The 23,925-nt window shown below is 39.5% G+C and overlaps 1 protein-coding gene across 1 annotated transcript in view; it reads left to right on the top strand.

Annotated features, from left to right (window-relative positions):
- EMB2738 (GTP-binding family protein) overlaps positions 1 to 23,925 on the top strand; it is a 463,941-nt gene that overhangs the window by 328,341 nt on the left and 111,675 nt on the right. Inside the window, 2 exon segments of the mRNA XM_089439172.1 lie at positions 15,626 to 15,787; positions 16,635 to 16,828. Of these exon segments, the coding sequence (XP_089295298.1) occupies positions 15,626 to 15,787; positions 16,635 to 16,828 (356 nt within the window).

Raw genomic sequence — 23,925 nt, 5'->3', positions numbered from 1 at the left:
CTGCCCAGGAACTTCAACTTGCACCTCCCAGCCTCACACCCCGACTTCCGATTTCTGCAATCGATTCCTTTAGCAAATTTTTGGATTCCCTCTTGGCTTCTGTGCTGCCTATGTGTGGCTTTGCATCAGCTTCTCTGGCTTTGCGCTGCCTCTATTGGACCTCTCTCTCTCTCTTCTTTGCTGAGTATTCTTCGACTGGGAAAGATTTCCCTTTGGTTACTATCCTTGCCCCTCATTGTAAAAGATCACTATCGAAAATCTCTCCGGCATTTGCTTTGCTTCAGAAAATCGAACTTCTGATCTCCCCTCCGTGTGTTCTTTAAGTGCCCCTCAAGCTTCTTCTTATATCTTTCTGTTGGACAACCAATGGCCCAGATTAACTTCTAATCAATGGCTTAGATCATTTTGGCTTGATCCTCGTCTCTTATAGAAGTTACACCCACAGTTTAGATTAATACCCATGAATTGTTTTAATTTCCTAAGTTTAGACATAGGGTCCCATTAAAAATAATTAATTATTTTAATAAAACTGTCTCTATGTGGAATTTCCCAAAACGATTTCTGAGTATTGGAGAATGCATGTGTCTAAGCCTCCCTGCAAATTTTGAGACTTAGAGCACATCCTATGCTACCAGAAATCAACACAATGTTGCTAGGGAACTCCTTGGTTGGAATTAATCATATCTAAACGTTGATTTCATTTAACTCCATTCTCCCAATTGGCTTGGCACTAGTCTAGTTCGAGGTGATCACTATACAAATATCTTTTACACCTCCTTTCCCTCTTTTCTAAGCCCTAAGCTTGAAGGCCATCTAGGGCATCACCCAAATTTGATTATAGCCATCAAAAACTGATGAAAATTGGTCTAGAGTTGCGCTGGTTAGTCCTCTAGAGGTCCTCCAAATTTGAGGCTATTCTGACGGTGGAATCTCGAGATATCCCATGCCCTAGCTCGGGAACCATTTCCCTAGTTTACTTTGGGATAGTGGCCTCATTAGGGATCGTTGCATTGACATTCCAATAGAAATAAAGTTCCTTTGATCCTCTTCTCCTTCCTAACTTGGTCAAATTCATCGGCGTGTTGATCCAAAATCTAGCTTTATTATATATAGATAGATGCCAATACAATAGCTGGGAATGACCCTCCGACTTCCAAACTGAAATAGAAAAAAATCACTACACTTGTGGATTCTAAATGAATCCACCAAGGGGAGATGGGTGCTCGCCCAATCTCTCTATATCACCCGAGGGTTTTTGTCCTGGGGCTACCAATGGAGTAGAGAACTGGGTCCTCAACCTCTCATACAAGAAACAATATCAAAACCAAGATGTCCTCCAATGGTCTCCTCCTCTTTTATAGATTTGATGGACTCCTCTAGAACCTTCTATTTTATTATTATTTTAATCATGGAGCACTTTTCCCTCTTTTATTGCAATTAAAATATTATTTTAATGCGGGAAAAGGGTAAATTGGCCACCATGTCTCCTCAGGCCACTGTTAACCATTCCATCCTGTAGATCTTCCCGTTTCGGTTCCAATGAGCTATTAGACTGAGGTGTTCCACCAATTAATCTCCTCGGAATGCCACCTCCAGCATAATTAATTAAGTTATGCCCAATAATAATGCTGATTTCTAAACTGAAATTCCATTGCAACAATTGATTTATTTCACCTACTCATTATTCACAATAAGTATTTATGAAATCCCTTCAACAAATATTAAAATAAATTCTATTGCAGTTATCACACAATTACCTAGAGAAAAAATACATGCACAAGAACCAAGCACATCAACACAGTTGTTTTTGGACAATTGTTCCGGGAAAAACACAATGCGGGAAAACCGGTGCAGCAGATGAGGGCTTTATTAATCTTCAGCAGCAATTGCTTTTACAAGGAATGATTTTATAGAGAAACTGAAAGAAAACACCTGAGACTTTCCCTTTGAGACTTTCTGACACTTTGAAGGCTTTGCTCCCACTCCTGCGTCACCTCTGCGTCACTCTGCGTGGCTCAATGTGGCTCTGCATCCCTTTGCATCAGCCTACGTGAGGGTTGCATCTCTCCTCTGGACTATGTCTCTCTCTGCGTTGTCTCCCACTGTCCCTGCATCACCTCCTCCTCAGTCACTGCCTGCTGTTGATGCCCTCCTCTTCCTCCACCCTGCAACTCTCCCTCTGAAATCAATCTCCTTTACTTGAGAATTGATTTTCCTAGAGATACTGAGTATCTGCCGGTGTGTCTCCAAATGATCCTCAAGTCTTCTCTTATACTTTTCCTGTTGATGAATCAATGACCGAGATTAAGTCTCTAATCAACGGCTAAGATTAAAACAGAATTGATTCTCATCTCTTAGAAGCTTCTCATCCTTATCTTTATTAGTACCCATTAATATTTTTATTTTCCTAAGTTTAGACTAGGAACCCATTAAAAATATTAATTATATTAATAACTCATCTGGGTGGAATTTCTCAAAACAATTTCTGGGTCTTGGAGATATCATGTGCCTTAGGCTCTCCTCCAAATTTCAAGGCTAGAATACATCCGATGCTACCAAAAATCAACATTAAGAGGCGGGGGGGGGGGGGATGTTGGACACCTAATCCTCTAAGGGTTATGGTATGGAAGATAAATAGTCAAAGGGAGTCCAAGAGACCTTGGAATATGGAATCCAATGGTCACTCCTAGGTATTATAAATGTGTATCATTTGTTAATAGAAAAGGTATTCACGCTTTACCTTATGTGGCTGTCCACATTCCATGTGCATCTGACAGGTAATTTAATTGGTGTTAAATTACTTACATGAATTATCAACCAAGGCTAGTAAATTGATAAAATGTGTGTGGACTGTTTGTGCTAGGAGTCCTTATTACTTAAACAATTCCTAAGTTAATTTGAGATATTGTTAAAATTGGCAACTAGGGCCAAACTCCATGTGGGTCTACTTATTTATGGCAGCTAATATTTTTCTTGGATTCCTCTCATCGAGAGGTGTAGGATTGATCTAAAAATCATCCGATTCTGACATGTATTCATGGAGATATGAATTTATTTATGTGACAATTCGCCAAGGACAGCCAGCAACCAAATTACCCCATCTTATCCTCAACGTGGCATTATAAATAGAGGAGGTATTCAAGTCATTCTCACACTCACTTCTCCTCAGATCTCTCTCCACTTGTTTTAGGTTTTGGTGGCTAGAGAGATCAAGAGGGAGAAGCTCTAGACGCAGGAGGAAAGTAGACTAAGGGAGCAGCCCTAGCCGCAGTTCAGATGAGATCTATACATTTCCATGGAAAGACCTCTACACTGCCCTAATGAAGATCTAAATGCAGTCCTAAAGGAGGAGTCTTAGAGGGAGTGCTCTAGTCTTATACACTGCCCTAAATTACAGTCAAAAGAGAAGGCTCTATGCAGTCAAGGAGGAAGTTCTATCCACAGTTCTAAAGTGACCTATCCACAGGTCAAGAGGTGCCCTAATCTGTAGTTAAGGGTAGCCCTAATTCACTGTTAAAGAGGCCCTTATATGCTGTCCTAAGGTGCCCTAATCCACAGTCTGCTGAGCCCTTATTCACAGCTAAACAGTGATCCTATTCTGCAACAACTAGGCCCTAATACGCAGCTAGAAGGAGGTTCTATACACAGCTAATAAAGGCCCTAAATGAAGGCACTAATCCGTAGCTACAGAAGGCCTAAATCCGCAAATTTATCCGCTGCCCTAGCTACTGTTTAACTAGCCCCATCTACAGCAAGTGGAGGTCTCAAGCACCTGTTAAGTAGCGCCCTAAGCCGCAGTAGGAGAAGCCCTTAATCCACAGTCAAGAGACCTTAGACGCAGTTAAAAGGGAGGCCTTAAACTTCAGTAGAGGAGAACCCTTAGACGCAGTCGAGGAGAGACTCTTAACCACAACAAGAAGGGGTCTTATCACTGCATGAAGAAGCCGGGAAGGACATCACATTTGCTGTGATGAAAGAAGTTGTTTATCATATGCTTTGGCCAGGTAATGAAGCTGCTGTCATATGTTGAAAAGATGAATAGCTAATGCGGATCAAATAAGTACTGACAGCTAGCCAAGTTTGATGATGCTTGTGAGCTGTTCGTTGGAGGTCCATATGCCTATCTTGCTGCTGAGCTATGCCACAGGCCATAGCTAGCAGCAAAGGTTTTTCAAAGGTTGTCTAAGGGTTGCATTTAGATATCAAGTCAGTCTTGGATCGCATGGCAATGATGGAGTCTCCCCTCAGCCTCTGAAGAACTGTATAGTTGATGCCATAAATCCTGAAGCAGTGACAGCTAGTGCAGCAAGTAGTCAATAGTGTTTTTGCGAGCTGTATTGGGTCAAGGGTTGACCATGTTCGGTTCAGTTTGATGAGCATCCTATTGGTATATGAATGATCTTGAGAAGAAGATTTTGTCTAGTTTGACCAGCATTGACTTCTGTGGTCAAGGGTTTTTCTACTGCTGTCATGAATATCTGTTTTGTATATTTGTACTATCTCTATCTCTCTGCTGAACTATTGAAGATCATAAGAAGATTTGATCAAGGGTTTCCCCACATTGGGGCTTGTCCCTGGCTGGTGCCACATGTTGTGTCCTCTTGTCTTGGCTTGTTTTCTGCGATGTATGTTTATGTTTTATCTGCATTTTACTATCATGCTAATGTGATTGCTAATCTAGAATTGATATTGAGCTAATATGGAAAATTGAAGTAAATTTGCTCTAAGCATAGAACATACCCAAAATTAACAGATATCAAAATGCACATGTTTCTCTACAACTATGTAAGTAAATAAATCACTCATAAAAATGGAATCAATTCTATTTCTCTTGCTTAAAGGAAAGATCACACTCTTCTTCAAATAAACTTCACACTTTCTAAAAATAAAAGCACACACACAAACTTCGCTTGAAATAAAATCACACACACACTTGCTTTAAAATGAAATCACACACACTTGCTTTAAAATGAAATCACAGTTGTTTGAAAATGAAATTTAACAATGTAAATAGATCTACTCTTGACAAAAAGAAAGATCAACTCTACAGATGAAAATCCGATGTATACAATTGCAATGTAAAACTATGCTATTGATCTATGTCAACTTATACTTTGTCCATGTGCACAGGAAATCTCGTTTCACTCAACAACAAAATGATTAAATAAACCTGCTGCAAAACGATCTTAATCCTAATCCTCTAAGGGTTATGGTATGGAAGATAAATAGTCAAAGGGAGTCCAAGAGACCTTGGAATATGGAATCCAATGGTCACTCCTAGGTATTATAAATGTGTATCATTTGTTAATAGAAAAGGTATTCACGCTTTACCTTATGTAGCTGTCCACATTCCATGTGCATCTGACAGGTAATTTAATTGGTGTTAAATTACTTACATGAATTATCAACCGAGGCTAGTAAACTGATGAAATGTGTGTGGACTGTTTGTGCTAGGAGTCCTTATTACTTAAACAATTCCTAAGTTAATTTGAGATATTGTTAAAATTGGCAACTAGGGCCAAACTCCATGTGGGTCTACTTATTTATGGTAGCTAAATTTTTCTTGGATTCCTCTCATCGAGAGGTGTAGGATTGATCTAAAAATCATCCGATTCTGACATGTATTCATGGAGATATGAATTTATTTATGTGACAATTCGCCAAGGTCAGCCAGCAACCAAATTACCCCATCTTATCCTCAACGTGGCATTATAAATAGAGGAGGTATTCAAGTCATTCTCACACTCACTTCTCCTCAGATCTCTCTCCACTTGTTTTAGGTTTTGGTGGCTAGAGAGATCAAGAGGGAGAAGCCCTAGACGCAAGAGGAAAGTAGACTAAGGGAGCAGCCCTAGCCGCAGTTCAGATGAGATCTATACACTGCCATGGAAAGACCTCTACACTGCCCTAATGAAGATCTAAATGCAGTCCTAAAGGAGGAGTCTTAGAGGCAGTGCTCTAGTCTTATACACTGCCCTAAATTACAGTCAAAAGAGAAGGCTCTATGCAGTCAAGGAGGAAGTTCTATCCACAGTTCTAAAGTGACCTATCCACAGGTCAAGAGGTGCCCTAATCTGTAGTTAAGGGTAGCCCTAATTCACTGTTAAAGAGGCCCTTATATGCTGTCCTAAGGTGCCCTAATCCACAGTCTGCTGAGCCCTTATTCACAGCTAAACAGTGATCCTATTCTGCAACAACTAGGCCCTAATACGCAGCTAGAAGGAGGTTCTATACACAGCTAATAAAGGCCCTAAATGAAGGCACTAATCCGTAGCTACAGAAGGCCTAAATCCGCAAATTTATCCGCTGCCCTAGCTACTGTTTAACTAGCCCCATCTACAGCAAGTGGAGGTCTCAAGCACCTGTTAAGTAGCGCCCTAAGCCGCAGTAGGAGAAGCCCTTAATCCACAGTCAAGAGACCTTAGACGCAGTTAAAAGGGAGGCCTTAAACTTCAGTAAAGGAGAACCCTTAGACGCAGTCGAGGAGAGACTCTTAACCACAACAAGAAGGGGTCTTATCACTGCATGAAGAAGCCGGGAAGGACATCACATTTGCTGTGATGAAAGAAGTTGTTTATCGTATGCTTTGGCCAGGTAATGAAGCTGCTGTCATATGTTGAAAAGATGAATAGCATATGCGGATCAAATAAGTACTAACAGCTAGCCAAGTTTGATGATGCTTGTGAGCTGTTCGTTGGAGGTCCATATGCCTATCTTGCTGCTGAGCTAGGCCACAGGCCATAGCTAGCAGCAAAGGTTGTTCAAGGGTTGTCTAAGGGTTGCATTTAGATATCAAGTCAGACTTGGATAGCATGGCAATGATGGAGTCTCACCTCAGCCTCTGAAGACCTGTATTGTTGATGCCCTAAATCCTGAAGCAGTGACAGCTAGTGCAGCAAGCAGTCAATAGTGTTTTTGCGAGCTGTATTGGGTCAAGGGTTGACCATGTTCGGTTCAGTTTGATGAGCATCCTATTGGTATATGAATGATCTTGAGAAGAAGATTTTGTCTAGTTTGACCAGCATTGACTTCTGTGGTCAAGGGTTTTTCTACTGCTGTCATGAATATCTGTTTTGTATATTTGTACTATCTCTATCTCTCTGCTGAACTATTGAAGATCATAAGAAGATTTGATCAAGGGTTTCCCCACATTGGGGCTTGTCCCTGGCTGGTGCCACATGTTGTGTCCTCTTGTCTTGGCTTGTTTTCTGCGATGTATGTTTATGTTTTATCTACATTTTACTATCATGCTAATGTGATTGCTAATCTAGAATTGATATTGAGCTAATATGGAAAATTGAAGTAAATTTGCTCTAAGCATAGAACATACCCAAAATTAACAGATATCAAAATGCACATGTTTCTCTACAACTATGTAAGTAAATAAATCACTCATAAAAATGGAATCAATTCTATTTCTCTTGCTTAAAGGAAAGATCACACTCTTCTTCAAATAAACTTCACACTTTTTAAAAATAAAAGCACACACACAAACTTCGCTTGAAATAAAATCACACACATGCTTGCTTTAAAATGAAATCACACACACTTGCTTTAAAATGAAATCACAGTTGTTTGAAAATGAAATTTAACAATGTAAATAGATCTACTCTTGACAAAAAGAAAGATCAACTCTACAGATGAAAATCCGATGTATACAATTGCAATGTAAAACTATGCTATTGATCTATGTCAACTTATACTTTGTCCATGTGCACAGGAAATCTCGTTTCACTCAACAACAAAATGATTAAATAAACCTGCTGCAAAACGATCTTAATCCTAATCCTCTAAGGGTTATGGTATGGAAGATAAATAGTCAAAGGGAGTCCAAGAGACCTTGGAATATGGAATCCAATGGTCACTCCTAGGTATTATAAATGTGTATCATTTGTTAATAGAAAAGGTATTCACGCTTTACCTTATGTGGCTGTCCACATTCCATGTGCATCTGACAGGTAATTTAATTGGTGTTAAATTACTTACATGAATTATCAACCGAGGCTAGTAAACTGATGAAATGTGTGTGGACTGTTTGTGCTAGGAGTCCTTATTACTTAAACAATTCCTAAGTTAATTTGAGATATTGTTAAAATTGGCAACTAGGGACAAACTCCATGTGGGTCTACTTATTTATGGCAGCTAATATTTTTCTTGGATTCCTCTCATCGAGAGGTGTGGGATTGATCTAAAAATCATCCGATTGTGACATGTAATCATGGAGATATGAATTTATTTATGTGACAATTCGCCAAGGTCAGCCAGCAACCAAATTACCCCATCTTATCCTCAACGTGGCATTATAAATAGAGGAGGTATTCAAGTCATTCTCACACTCACTTCTCCTCAGATCTCTCTCCACTTGTTTTAGGTTTTGGTGGCTAGAGAGATCAAGAGGGAGAAGCCCTAGACGCAGGAGGAAAGTAGACTAAGGGAGCAGCCCTAGCCGCAGTTTAGATGAGATCTATACATTTCCATGGAAAGACCTCTACACTGCCCTAATGAAGATCTAAATGCAGTCCTAAAGGAGGAGTCTTAGAGGGAGTGCTCTAGTCTTATACACTGCCCTAAATTACAGTCAAAAGAGAAGGCTCTATGCAGTCAAGGAGGAAGTTCTATCCACAGTTCTAAAGTGACCTATCCATAGGTCAAGAGGTGCCCTAATCTGTAGTTAAGGGTAGCCCTAATTCACTGTTAAAGAGGCCCTTATATGCTGTCCTAAGGTGCCCTAATCCATAGTCTGCTGAGCCCTTATTCACAGCTAAACAATGATCCTATTCTGCAACAACTAGGCCCTAATACGCAGCTAGAAGGAGGTTCTATACACAGCTAATAAAGGCCCTAAATGAAGGCACTAATCCGTAGCTACAGAAGGCCTAAATCCGCAAATTTATTCGCTGCCCTAGCTACTGTTTAACTAGCCCCATCTACAGCAAGTGGAGGTCTCAAGCACCTGTTAAGTAGCGCCCTAAGCCGCAGTAGGAGAAGCCCTTAATCCACAGTCAAGAGACCTTAGACGCAGTTAAAAGGGAGGCCTTAAACTTTAGTAAAGGAGAACCCTTAGACGCAGTCGAGGAGAGACTCTTAACCACAACAAGAAGGGGTCTTATCACTGCATGAAGAAGCCGGGAAGGACATCACATTTGCTGTGATGAAAGAAGTTGTTTATCGTATGCTTTGGCCAGGTAATGAAGCTGCTGTCATATGTTGAAAAGTTGAATAGCATATGCGGATCAAATAAGTACTGACAGCTAGCCAAGTTTGATGATGCTTGTGAGCTGTTCGTTGGAGGTCCATATGCCTATCTTGCTGCTGAGCTATGCCACAGGCCATAGCTAGCAGCAAAGGTTTTTCAAAGGTTGTCTAAGGGTTGCATTTAGATATCAAGTCAGTCTTGGATCGCATGGCAATGATGGAGTCTCCCCTCAGCCTCTGAAGAACTGTATAGTTGATGCCATAAATCCTGAAGCAGTGACAGCTAGTGCAGCAAGCAGTCAATAGTGTTTTTGCGCGCTGTATTGGGTCAAGGGTTGACCATGTTCGGTTCAGTTTGATGAGCATCCTATTGGTATATGAATGATCTTGAGAAGAAGATTTTGTCTAGTTTGACCAGCATTGACTTCTGTGGTCAAGGGTTTTTCTACTGTTGTCATGAATATCTGTTTTGTATATTTGTACTATCTCTATCTCTTTGCTGAACTATTGAAGATCATAAGAAGATTTGATCAAGGGTTTCCCCACATTGGGGCTTGTCCCTGGCTGGTGCCACATGTTGTGTCCTCTTGTCTTGGCTTGTTTTCTGCGATGTATGTTTATGTTTTATCTGCATTTTACTATCATGCTAATGTGATTGCTAGTCTAGAATTGATATTGAGCTAATATGGAAAATTGAAGTAAATTTGCTCTAAGCATAGAACATACCCAAAATTAACAGATATCAAAATGCACATGTTTCTCTACAACTATGTAAGTAAATAAATCACTCATAAAAATGGAATCAATTCTATTTCTCTTGCTTAAAGGAAAGATCACACTCTTCTTCAAATAAACTTCACACTTTTTAAAAATAAAAGCACACACACAAACTTCGCTTGAAATAAAATCACACACATGCTTGCTTTAAAATGAAATCACACACACTTGCTTTAAAATGAAATCACAGTTGTTTGAAAATGAAATTTAACAATGTAAATAGATCTACTCTTGACAAAAAGAAAGATCAACTCTACAGATGAAAATCCGATGTATACAATTGCAATGTAAAACTATGCTATTGATCTATGTCAACTTATACTTTGTCCATGTGCACAGGAAATCTCGTTTCACTCAACAACAAAATGATTAAATAAACCTGTTGCAAAACGATCTTAAACTTACATTCAAAAATCAAAACTTGAACGATTAAATGAGCTAACAAAATCCTACAGGAAACACAAAATAAAATACTAATTGCAAATGAAAGAAAATCTTACTATCTCGAGGGGGCCCTCCTGCAAGAAGTAGTTGTCAACACAATGCCTTCACGTGATGATTAACCACACATTAAGTCGCACAATAGAGGAATAAAATAGTGTCTTTAATTGCAAAAATAGAGTTTAAGAACATTATCCAAATCTGTGTCTATCATGCCGAGAGGAAAATTTATAAAACTCCTATGCATAATTGTTTCAGAGTATTACGTCTTTATGCTAATCGACAATGACTAAAATTAACATTAAAAGATAAAATAGTGTGATTTCCTCATGATTTGCTATCAGCGAAGCAAATCATGAGGTTGAATATTTGCATTTGCTAATTCCTCACTTGCTTGATTCGCCTTCCTCGGTGGTTGACTTTTGCTTTGACTGAGTTGCTACGATGCTTTCCTTATTGATCTAGACTATGAAGGTAGGAACAAATCGTTGTACCAGCTAATTGCCACTTGCCCATATGCCCTGTTCTCCAGCTGAAGCTTCGCAACCCATCAAACTTTGAACTTAGCTGCAGAATCATACATCAGCTGTAGAATCGTTGTAATTCAATGGCTCAGGTAAATATTGAGTTGAATAATAAAGACAAATGATATTTATGAAATAGAAGATGATTATGTACCTGCTATGCCATAAACCTTGTAAACTGATACTCAAATTAGAGTTATGAAGGTCAAAAAGTGGAGAATGGAGTATAAGAAGGTTGTCAAAAAGAGGCAATTTTCAGGTTCAACATAACCACACCCAAACCTTTTGATCTTTAACAGAGCTTTGGTTTATGTACCGAAATCAAATAATATCTTGTGTAATTGCATAGTGGTTTATGTTTGGTTTGATGAACCTCCATGAGAAAAAATGATTTGACTTCCATGAATCATATCATTGGAAGATCCTATCAAAGGATCTTAGCTCGAGTGGTTTGGTGAACAATTCATTTCCCCAGCTGCACGGGTTCAAGTCTCTAGATACATGTTGTAATTGGCCCATTTGTGGCATTTATGAAATAGTTGTCCCTGGTGTAATAGTGGAAGTTGATTTTTCAAAGTTACTGATTCTTTGCAAGTTCTTGTTCCGATTTAAAAAAAAATATCATTGGAAGATCCTGGGAAGAAAAACAGTGGGCCACCACAATAGCATATTGCATTTGAAACACTAGACAAAGGCTTTGTACTACGGTATCAAGAGGTAGTGGGTAGGTAGGCCAAGACTTAGACTAGCCTGGTGAAGTGAATCCTTAATCAACAACCTACCATTTCAAATCATAGTCCATCTTCCTTGGTTTTGTCTCCCAACTACCTTGGATTCATTTTCTGAAGTTCTTCCTGCTAGAGTCTAGTTAGAACTTAGATCTTCTAAATACATTTTTATGGGCTAATTGAATAGCTTTTTCTTTAATATTAGGGCCTCTAACCTCTCGTGTTGCATAAAAATCAATGATCAATGAGACATCTTTGTTGAGCCAAGTTCTATCCAGAGACATACCAACCAAACTTAAATCAGTGGGAGAAATTTGACAACTTTTTGAAATGCATCACCTTGTTTGGTTGTTCCCTTAACTTGGAGGTTGAATGTTTTAAACTATCTTTGCCTTTCTTCTTCATATTTTCCTTCAATGTCAATATCCAGTAGGAAGGCTTTTGTATGATGGAGTTCATAGAACCTTTTAACCATCAAGAACTAAGATGATGTGCTCATAGACTCCATTTTAGCACTATCAAATCCATCTGTTTCTCCTTATTAGCAACAAATTATGCTGAAGGTGCAGGTATCTCCTCTTGGTGGTTGTTGACTGTGTTCAAAACAATAGAAGGTTTTAGTCTAGAAAGGGAAGATTCATCTTTGGTAATTTGTGTAGATAGATTAGAGATTTTTTGTTGTTGTTTAGTGATAAGGAATTGTTGTTCTTTAACAATCACAGTTAGCTCAGTAAACTACAGTTTGAAAGCTTTGATCTGATGTAATGTCTCTTTCTGAAGAGGTGAGCCAATGAATGGTGATAGGGTTGAATTGCTCGTGGACAAGCACAAAGACTCCAGTAATTTAATTATTTGATGACATTTCTATAGTGATGTTAAGTAATTATATTAAAAAGTGATTTTAAGTAATTAAGGAATAAAACCTTATAAAGTCACTTTAATAAAGAAGGGGAAAAAGGTGCCCATGGTATTTGGGTTACCCGTGGTATTCTGGTTACTCATGCAATTAAAAGGAAGACTGGAGCTTTCTCTTGGATATGTTAAATTGGTTATTGATTTCTTAATTGATCTGAGAGCTCGTGGAGCTTGAAAAAGGTTAAAAGTCCAATGTGAGGAGGGTAGTTTTTGTTAGTTTTTGGAGTAGCAACGGACAAGTGTTCTAGTCTCTATGATGTCTAAGAGGCTAAGGAACACAAGGTCTCCAAAACCCAGAAAAGGTTTCACGAGACAAGACTTTGAAACACCTTAATTAAATTAATTGCCAATAATTTAATTATTTCCTAAGTTTAACTTAGGGAAGTTGGTTAACTAAAGTTAATTAATTAAGATAGTTCGATTTTTCTCTAGATACTTATATTGATGGAGTCAAAGTGATCTAAGCCATTGATCGAGATTAGATCTTGGCCGTTGGTTTCCCAACAAAAGATTATAAGAGCAAGTCGAGGACTTGGAGAAAGGACATTGAGTATCTTTTGAGCAGTTTGACTACCCATTTTATAGTATTCAACAAGGGCACAGTTGAAGCTAGGGAAGCATCAAAGCAAGGGTACTAGCAGAGATTTGGGATCAGAGATTCCGGAAGAAGATTTCCTCAGTATTTCCAGTGTCAAGGAGACAGGAAAGAGGAGGCTGAATTATCTGCAGAGGAGGCCATACAAAGCAGTGCGTATAGCTAGAAACTACAGTGCGAGTTGTCGAAAGAGACTTGTTTCAATCACTAGAGGTCGGATTAGGATCCTGGAGGTAGAGTGAGTTAGTTCCAGAGGCAGAGGGAGGTTGGATGTCTCACCTGGAGGCAGATTCAGGGTTGTACGAATTTATCTTGAGTAGCAGTGCACATTGCCCAGAGGTAGTGCAAATAGCCTGGGAGAGTGCAAGTTTCCGGGACTGGGCCAGATTTAGTTGTAGAGGGAGATCTTGGATCTCCAGTTATTTTGCCAGTTGTGATTAGTATTATCTGGAGGATTCCCAGAAAAGGCATCCAGTTGATTGTATTCTCAAATTGTTGCATAATAATAAAACCCCATCTGCTGCATTGGTTTTCCCTTCGGTGTTTTTTCCAGGGACAATTGTCCAAAAACAACAGTGCCAATTTTGTGTTCATTTATTTCTCAGTTCTGTATTTTTATTTTCACAACATTTTTTTATTGTGAAGAATGCATCGATGATTTTATTGTTATTAATCGAATAATAATGCAGAAGACAAATGAACTGCTAACAATTAGAAGATTAAATTCCAGTTGTTGCATTCAAGGAATTTTCACAGTTTCGATGGTGCAAGATCCACCTTAGCTGATCTGGCCATATTGGTTTCGGTGTTGCAATGATACACCTTGGCCAATCGATAAGGACATATTGCTTCGCATCACTGGTTTGTGCTTATATTGAAGGAGGAAGAATCATACAGATTCCTCGCTAGAGCTCAACAAAAAAACTTATTTGTCAATGATTGTGGGAGTTGGATGAAAAATTAAACATCACTGCAACAACTTTATTTAGTGGGGGTTGAATTATTGCAGATTCAGAAGATAATTTGGAGAAGTTGAATTCATCTAGCGGAGGACATGTCATTGGGGCTGAATTAGGGTTCTTCTGGTAAAGGTCGAAATCTCATGGCTGAGTTGAGCAAAGTGGAGAATTAATTACTAGGGTTTTGTTGTTTGCGAAGGTCATGCTGGTACAGGGCAAAGAGAAAGTTCAAGAGGCCAATTTATTTAGCAAACTCTTGGGCCGAATTGAAAAACTCATGGGTAAGAAGGAGGCTGAAAACGTTTCGCCGAACTGAAAAAATTGTTGGGCAGAAAAGAGGCCGAAAACACCTAGGCCGAATTGAAGAAATCCATGGAAGTCACCAGGCTGAATTGCAGACAGTCGATTCACTTCGTGGCCGAATTTCTATTGCAGGAAAATTCGTGGGTTAGCCATTTTGAGTCCAATTTCCCTGAAGGGGGACGAGACCATCTTGCTGGATATTAAAGAGCCACCAAATTGTTACCTATTCAAAGGGCCAAATTCCCATTGTTAAAGGGGATGAATTGCCAAATGTTAGAGGGTCGAATGAAGGGACAAATTGTTACCCTGTAGCAGAAGCAACATCCAGGAATTTGAAGTATCAAACCCTAGGTGGACGAGATCCTTGTTCTTGTAGCTTGCACTGGTCAGATCACAAAGTGGAAAGGACCCTTGGAGCACATAATTAGGGTGAAAAGGTTAGGCAGTTCATCTCCTCAGAATGACAAGCTCTGCAGATTAATTTTGCCCCAGAAAGAGAGTAGCGAATGCACCAGGTTTCTTCAAATAAATGTCTTAATGTAACCCCTGAATTTACGTAATAAAAAGGTGCAGGTCTTGGTATTGATCAGTACTGGTGTTGGTGTGTAATGTGCATTCTTTCCTTGCCAGTAACATATTTTATTGCGTAAACACTTGGGAATTTGCCTTTATTGTACACATTATTGCTTACAAGGGTTTGACCAGGTACTAGTATCTCGCTGTTGAAAAATTTTTATAAGTCAAAATTCAGAAGAATTAGTGAGATAGGTGTACATAAGAGATATTACAGTGTCCCAAAATCCATTGAAATTCACATATAGGGGACATTACATCTGATCTTCCAGGGAAATTAGTCCCTCCTGGGACTTCCTTGTGTAGAGAGAAAAAAATAAATCTGGTGTTTCGATGCAGGTTGGACAGAATCTCTGTGCTGCATTCATTGCATCTTATGTGTTGTTATATTGCCTATAAGATTATCCCTAATGTTATGTGATTTTATTCTTTAGTGATGGCTCTTGGTTTGTTCCACATTTAGAGGATATATGTTTCAGCATGACCATGGCATGTCTTTGTCTGTTGTTCCGTGGATGTTTATTACGTTTATTGACATGGTTTTAAGCATCAACTGTGCATTCAAATGTTTGCCAACTTAGTGCATGTATCTTGTACTGATATATTTCATTCCAGGCCTACTGTCTCATTGACACTGCTGGAATCAGGCGAAGAGCAGCTGTAGTTGCAGCAGGCAGCAAGACTGAATCATTGTCGGTGAATAGAGCATTTCAAGCGATAAGACGCTCAGATGTTGTGGCACTTGTTATTGATGCAATGGCATGCATCACTGAGCAGGTATCATTATACCAGATTTCTTAACAACTTTTCCTTTGTGTCCACCCTTCTTCCTTTATTTTCTCTTTTATAAATTCATTTTTGTGTTATTATAAGATGTATTTCCAAAAAAAGGAATCCTTTAATTCACCAGTAAAGTAATATCTTGAGCTATAAATAATATGGAGTTTTGTACCTTATTTGCAAACCCTTGATTATTTCCTGGCAGTGCGTTTGCTTCAAATTGAAAGTTCTAAACGTTCATGTCTTCATAACTTGGTCTAACAGGAACAATTGTTTCATGAGTATTGTGCAAATGCTGATTGCATTTGAATAATTTCATTGGCCACTTTTGTCCTAGGATGTAAATTTTTCAGTATTTTAATTCGGCATTTGCACCAAGAGGAGCATGGTGCTCTTACAGCCTGGGGTGAAAGAGAGGTGTCATGTCAGCCATGTCACATGTGTAATGCAGCACACAGTACACCAATAATATAAAATGAAAAAATAAAATGATGTCCGATGTCTGATATCGAAATGGAAATTAAAACAAAAGAGCTATCCTTTTAGTTCTTTTAAATTAGCATAGATCCATCTTAACCCCTGATCTTTCAAGTGGCAATAGTTTTGAGTTTTCCTTATCCCTCTTTCTGTTTAATAGATCCAGTGTTAAGATGAGTTGTTAATTATCAGTTCAGCTTTTGGTATTTTGTCTGTAGCGAGTTGGTGACTAAGGCTCCTAACTCCAATTTATAAGTAGTAGAAATCTTTTGTTTATGTACTTTGCTTCAATATTGTAATTTCAAGGAAGTCTATGTTTTGCTAGAGAATTAAGATGGGTGTTGATATGTGGGTTCTTTGATTGCAGGATTACAGGATTGGGGAAAGAATAGAAATGGCAGGGAAGGGGTGCATTATAGTTGTTAACAAGTGGGATACTATACCTGACAAAAACAATCAAACAACATATTTTTACGAACAAGATGTCAGGGAGAAGCTTCGTGTCCTTTCCTGGGCTCCAATTGTTTATGCATCTGCAACCACTGGTCAGAGAATAGAAAAGTATGCTTAAACTCAATAGATCCTATTTTCCTATTTGAAAGGGGAGAAACATTAATATTATAATTTCATCTACATATTACGATCAGACAAATAAGCTTCTTTTCTTCTGGAGTATTATATACTTCTCTTTATAGGTTTACACTTTGGTTCCCTTCCTACTCATTTTATTGTCTATTCTTTTTTTTCTTTCCTTTATCTGAGAATTGAGAATCTGCCTAGGAGATGCTATAGGCACTCCATGCAACATTGTGAAAGGTCATATTCTCTCCAGTGGTATTGACTTGTTTTGGTCATTCATGAACATAAATATAATTTCATTTTATTTCATAGTGAAGCTATTTATAGACAATAAACGACTTGCTGTACCTAAAGTGGGTATATGAATTCCTTCTTGATGATGTTATATTTCTAGGAATTATATGCCCCTTTCCTTAAATGGCAATAAGTTTATTTTATTTTATTTTATTTTATTTCTGTAATTGGTTCATCAACCCTGTATCACCTCATTGCAATTTACTCCATTTATGAACTCCGTTGGTAAGGAAAATGGGCTTTGTGGCCTCAAAATCTAACAGGTCGTGTGAGGGGAGTTCACAAGACAAGGGGAGCTCACAAGACAAGAACTAGACTAAGTGAGGTGTGGCTCACTGTCACCACAGCCACCACCTCCTGCTCTTTAGTGGATTTGCACCACAAGGGAGGCTTCCCTATATTAGGTTACCTAAAGGATATATCAAGTCCAAGGGTTAGAGGCAAGGTTGCGGGGGAGCGCCCCCACCCCTCGATCCCACTCCCAATTCGCGCTCCAGTCAGGAGAGTGCTCCCTAACAAAAAAATTCGCTCCCTGTTCTTTTTCAAGTCAACTTAGTGAGCGTCGCTCCTGTCGCTTCGGGAGCGATTTTTCCAACCTGGGAGCGGTCAGGGAGTGATTGCTCCCGACCGCTCCCGAGTTGAAAAAATTGCTCCCATCCAGCGGTGAGCGACACTTGCGCGGCGTGGGAGAGGCGACAGTGGTGTGGAGAAAGGGAAGGAGAAGGGAGGGAAAAAAGGGAGGGAGGGGAAGAGAGGGGGGAATAAATAAACCCTCTTCGTCTCATTATTCATTTCATTTCTAAGTGTGAGAGAGTGAGAGAGAGCAAGCAAGAATTTGGAGCAAGGAGAGGAGTTTGAGGAACTTGCAAGGGGAGATTGGAGGCCAAAGAGGTAGGATCTACACTCTAATCTAGCATTTTTTTTTTTATGTTCATTGCTAAATAAATAAATAATTTTTTTCTCTATTTCCCATTACCATTCCCATTCCATTTTTTTGTAGATTCAAATCTTCAAATTTCAAACATCATGGTTATATTTCTTGGCATTTTCTTGGTTCCTTTCTTGGTTATTATGGTGTTGGGGAGTAGAAAAATGAGGGATGAACATGAAGAAGAAGGGGATGAAGAAGTGGGTTATAGTGGATTTGATTGAAACCGTGGAGAGGAGTACCTTGATGAGGAGGAGCTGGAGGAGAGTGAACATGATTCAACTCAAAAAACTAAACAAGACCTAACCCCATTGTGGAAATATGTTACTAGGCTTGAAGTAGGGAAAGGGGGTGGAACCACTAAATTTCATTGCCCCCATTGCAACAATAATTACACAGGTTCATACACCCGTGCCAGGAAGCACCTTTGCGCGAAAAGGCCATGGGATGGTTATAAACAAATAGGAACCAAAACTTGTACATGTGGGTCGGCAGCAGAGAGAGCCAAATACATAAGGGAAGAGGAGGAGGCCCAATACAAATCTAAAAGATCAAAGGGTTTCTTTGAACCAAGCTCACAATCACATGCACAAAGAACTCCTTCAACATCCTCCTATGGCAGTGGATATGGAGGCACAGGGTCACCAAACATCTCTTTAAGGTGTAGAACCATATCATATTTCCTTGATGAAGGGTGTAGGAATGATGTGGATTCAAAAGTCTACCGATTTCTCTATGCATGTTGGATACCATTCATTGTTTTTCGATTACCTTATTGGCATGAAATGGTTTCTGCCATAAATGATGCCCCTAAAGGATACAAGAGCCCTGGGTATGACAAGGCTAGAACCGTTGGACTTGATCATGAAAAAGAAAAAATATCACATTCTTTGAGTAGAATGACAAATTCATGGACTGAGCATGGGGTGTCCATTGTATCTGATGGATGGACAAATGTAAAAGGCAAGCCATTGATAAGTGTTCTTGCTGTGTCTGTTAGTGGTGCCATCTTTCTTTTAGCATATGATTACTCAGACAAGTTCAAGACCGGCATCAACATTGCAGAACCACTACTTGAAACAATTGACCGTATTGGGCCATACAATGTCATCCAAGTCATCACTGATAATGCTGCTAATTGTAAGGCAACGAGAGCAATTATTGAGGATAAATACCCCAACATATTTTGGTCTGGGTGTTTGGTTCACACAATGAACCTTTTGATGCATGATATTATTAAGAACAAAACCAACAATACAAATAGATTGGTGATTTGTACAAGAGAGGCAAAAAAATGATAAAATTTATTACAAATCATAGCAATACCCATGGGCTTTTCCGCAGTCACTCAAGATTGGAGTTGTTGAAGATTGCGAAGACTAGATTTGCTAGCTATTACCTCACCTTCAGGCGCCTTTTGAAGGTAAGAGAGTCATTGGCTAGCATGGTATCAAGTCCACACTGGCAGATATTAAAGGAAAGGGCTACAAATGCAGCTGATAGGCAAGGTTTTGAACAGGTGGAGGAGACTACACTTGATGGTCAGTTTTGGGCACGTGTGAGGCAATGTGATAAATGGAATTCACCAAGCCCATTTATCACATGATTCGTTTTGCAGATACAGATAAACCAATGATTGGGGAGGTGTATGAGCAGATGGATACCATGTTGGGGCAAATAAAAGATGTTGTTCAAAAAGATGATCCCAACTTGTATACACTGATTCACAATTGTGTGTGTACATGGTGGAATAAACTTAATGTTCCACTACATGCCTTGGCGTATATCCTTACGCCAAAATACTACTCTCCAACTTGGTTGGGCCAACCTGCACCTGGGGGTGGGGTTAGGGTCAAACCCCATATGGATCCAGAGGTAGCTACAGGATATATGGAAGCATTAGACAAGTTGGTACCTGACAGGGAGGAATGTGCTAATCTGCATCTTGAATTAGGCAGATACTTCAGTTGCACTGGTTTGTTTGGTTCTTTGCATGCAATGGAAGATAGAGACAGATTTGATGCTCTCACATGGTGGGAAGCATATGGCGGCATGGGACTTTTGCCAAAATTGGAAAAAAAAGTTCTCTCACAGGTTGTAAATACTTCTTCTGCAGAGAGGTGTTGGAGCACCTACAGCTTCATACATAATGTGAGAAGAAACAGACTCAATGAAAACCGAGCAGAAAGCTTGGTTTATGTGCACTACAACTTGAGGTTGTTGAGTCATTATTGTGATCGGGCTTATGAGGATCCAACATATAAAATTTGGGACAACCACTCAGAGGACAATAATTTGGAGGATGGCACTATACATCTTGAGGAACTGGAAGCAGAACTTATGAGAGAGGAAGATGGAGCAACAACCATGCTGTTAAGTTTCTAAGTCTACTTAGTTAGAAACCCTCCATGCACTTTATCTAATTTATTCCTACCTACTTGTTATTTTACTTAACAAGTTATTTACAATGTAAATATTGAAAATAAACACTAGTGCATGCTCAACATATTACAGTTTAGCAATTAAAGGAAACAAAAATAATCACACCATATGATACCATTATTTTTGGACTAATGTCCCCGGGAAAACCCAATGTGGGAAAACCGGTGCAGCTATCTGAGGGTTTTCTTATTAAGCAATATCAGAGTACAATCTGGGTGTCGAAATTGGCCTACCTTACAGAGAATTTCCTTGGCAGTAATACCTCTCAGTTTCTGACAAATCTCCGAGCTGAAACCTCGGATAAACCTTCCGGCAACTACTCAACACAAATCTGCCCCAAAAACCCCAACGTCAACCTCTCTCTGGACTGCATCAGCCCCTCTCTGCCTAGCGTTGCCCCTGCGTCACCCTGGATGGGTCTGCGTCAGCCTTAGGAGGCCCTGCGTCAACCCTCTGGCACTCTGCGTCAGCGACGCTGGCTTCTCTGAGGCTCTGCACAACTCTCGACTGCCTCTTTGTGGCCCTGCGTGAGCCCTGGCTGGCTCTGCGTCACTCTCCCCGGCTACTGTGCTGTTTTCCTAGCACTATCTCTGCCTCTCTATCTCTTTGTACTCAAATGCCCCTTAGCTACATCTCCCGATCACTAATTCTATCTCTCTTAGCAAACCCCGCTCTAGAGAATAGAATGACGGATCACTCTGGTGTACTCTCCAAGTGACCCTCAAGCCTCCTCTTATACTTTTCCTGTTGACATATCAACGGCCGAGATTAAGTCCCTAATCAACATCTAAGATTAGATCTAGCTTGATCCTTGTCTTTTGGACCATTCTAACACAGTTTCATATTAATCCACATTAATATTTTATTTTCCCTAAATTTAGACTTAGGGACTCCATTAAAAATATTAATTATTTTAGTATCTCCTGAACTGTTTAGAATTTGCCCAAACCCTTTCTGGGTATTGGAGATCTCATGTGCCCGAACCTCTCCACCAAATTTCGTGGCTAGAGCACATTCGATGCTACCCCAAATCAACACTCCCTCTTAGCGAGGACTGTGCTCTAGCAATACTCCTCACTAAGTATTACTCTGATCATTCGACATCGATACCTGTGCTGATGCTAGGCCTTCCTACCCAACATCCTCTGCACTACTGCATCCTGTACTGCTGCCCATGGTTCTACCACTGCCACTGCTGCATCTGTACGACAACTCCCTCTGCATCCATGCTGTTGCTGGTCCTTTCTCCCAGCGCTGCATCCGCACTGTGCCTCCTCTCATCATGTTGCATCGTGCTGCCCACTACTGCATTGCAACTCAGTTACTGAGAAGTAAGTAACTGATCTCCCAATTTGACCTCCCTGTTGGGCTAGAGACACCCGCTGATGCTAAAGCTCCCTCTACCGCTGACGAGTGCTCCCTCTTCGACCTCTGCGCTGCTGCAACAACTCCCTGCATCTCGCACTGTTGCACACCTCTCTGTGCCATCCTGCACTGGTGCAACACTCCTGTGCCTCTCGCACTGTTGTAGCCTGCTAGCCTCGTGCTGTCTTGGGACTTCTGCATTGTAGCTCTCTGTGCCACTCCATCTGCATCCGTCTCTACCCGACTCAGCCAGTCCTGCTCCTCCTCTTCGAGGCTCCCGTAGCAAGGTCTAATCCAAGAGGTTGGGTACCTCGACGATCTTGCCCCTCATCGCCTGTAGTCCGCCTGACTACAGCTCGATGTCTCCCCATTTCTGCTCAAGTGGTGCGTGTGCATTCATGGCACAGTCATCGTCTGTCAAAACTTCCTTCTCTGCTCGTGCTGGCGCTGCCTTAGTCTCAGAAGACTCTCCCTTACTCTTCTTCCTTGGACACTGGGTTGCATAATGACCTAGCTCCCCATAGTGGAAGCACTTGATCTTGAAAAGATCTTTCTTCTTCCGCTTTTCTTGTTTCCATCAGATGCTAGGGCAACATCTTCCTCCTCTTACTTGACCACCACGACCTGCCCATAAATTAGACATTATTCATGGTGGCCTAAGTTACCGGAAATTCTTGAAGAATTTTCCGGGAATGCGAATCCCTATTTCTGATACATAAACGAATATGATTCTTGTCTGAAACACTATAAAAACGTTTTTGTGCCGTTTCAAAAAATCGGAAACTTTAGATTTGGAATTGGATACGTTTCCAAGGGATTTAATTTTTTTTGGATCCGTTTCTGGATTTCCGGAAACGGATCCACGAAAATTGTGATCAGAATCCACCCTTAAAATGTTAAAAAGCTTGAAAATTTGTATAGCCATAAATAAATAATAAAAATGAAGAAATCAAATTTGCAAATAAACTCACTATAAACAGAGTCTCATAAAGTCTTTTCTAAATCTTTAGAAACAACAACACTCCATATATTTATCAAGGATTCTTACTAAGAAAAAGATAGATGTTCAAAAATGCAAATAAAAGGGTTTGATGAATGTCTTCGTAAAGAGATTTATTTGAGCGATTAATTTTCATTTTAGTTAAGGTTTTGTTAATTCTCATTGATTTCATAAATCCCTCCAATATAACAAAACTTCTCTAGCCAATCTTGTGCCTGCATATAGTCATGAGACCAAGCTGACATTGAGAAGATTGAAATGTCCAAATAGGTCTTGATGGAATATCCCAATGATCCCATGGGCCTTTTAATTTTCATGCAAGGAAGATAGATATGATCTACCATGCATGACATGTTCTTTGAAGGAGTTGGAACGGAAAGCACAAAGGTTGTAGCATTTCTGATTACATTATTAATGATAATGATAATATGTTGAATGTTATAATAATCACTAATGATGATGACAATGTTTATGCTGAATTGATGATGATGATTTGTTTATGTTGAATTCATGACGATGATCATGCATTTCTAGATATAGATTCTAGATTCTAAAAGATGAATGGTAATATGATATCTATCTATCTATCTATCTATTTATCTATATATATATATATATATATATATATATGCATGCCATTTCCTTGCCGTATCGTATCCTGATATTTTGAAAATTTGTCGTATCCATTTCAGTGCAACTTAGGTGGTGGCAAGAGGAAGATGTAGATGATAGATTTACTTGTTTTTCTAGTTTCTAGTAGTTTTATAATTGTTGACTCTTCCATATTTGTTATGATATTTTTGTAAACAATATATGACAATTTAAATTTGAACTTTGAAGTTTGAAGTTGGCAATTATAACTCATTGGTAATGAACTATGAATATGATGCTTCGTGAAAGTTGAAATTTTTTCATTTCATTTCATTTTATAACATTTCATTTCATGTTAGATATTATTTGTTGTAATTGTTACACTTAGCTTACAAGTACAACTTTGGTGATCAATGATGATAAATGTTATTTATTGAATTTTGAAAGCTTGAAACTTTA

Source organism: Pinus tabuliformis, chromosome 9 (assembly GCF_031772625.1).
Source record: "Pinus tabuliformis cultivar Carrire ecotype Pingquan chromosome 9, CPIR1, whole genome shotgun sequence".
NCBI lineage: Eukaryota > Viridiplantae > Streptophyta > Pinopsida > Pinales > Pinaceae > Pinus > Pinus tabuliformis.
Note: the sequence above shows the minus strand (reverse complement) of the source record. Positions and strands in the feature narration are given on the sequence as shown.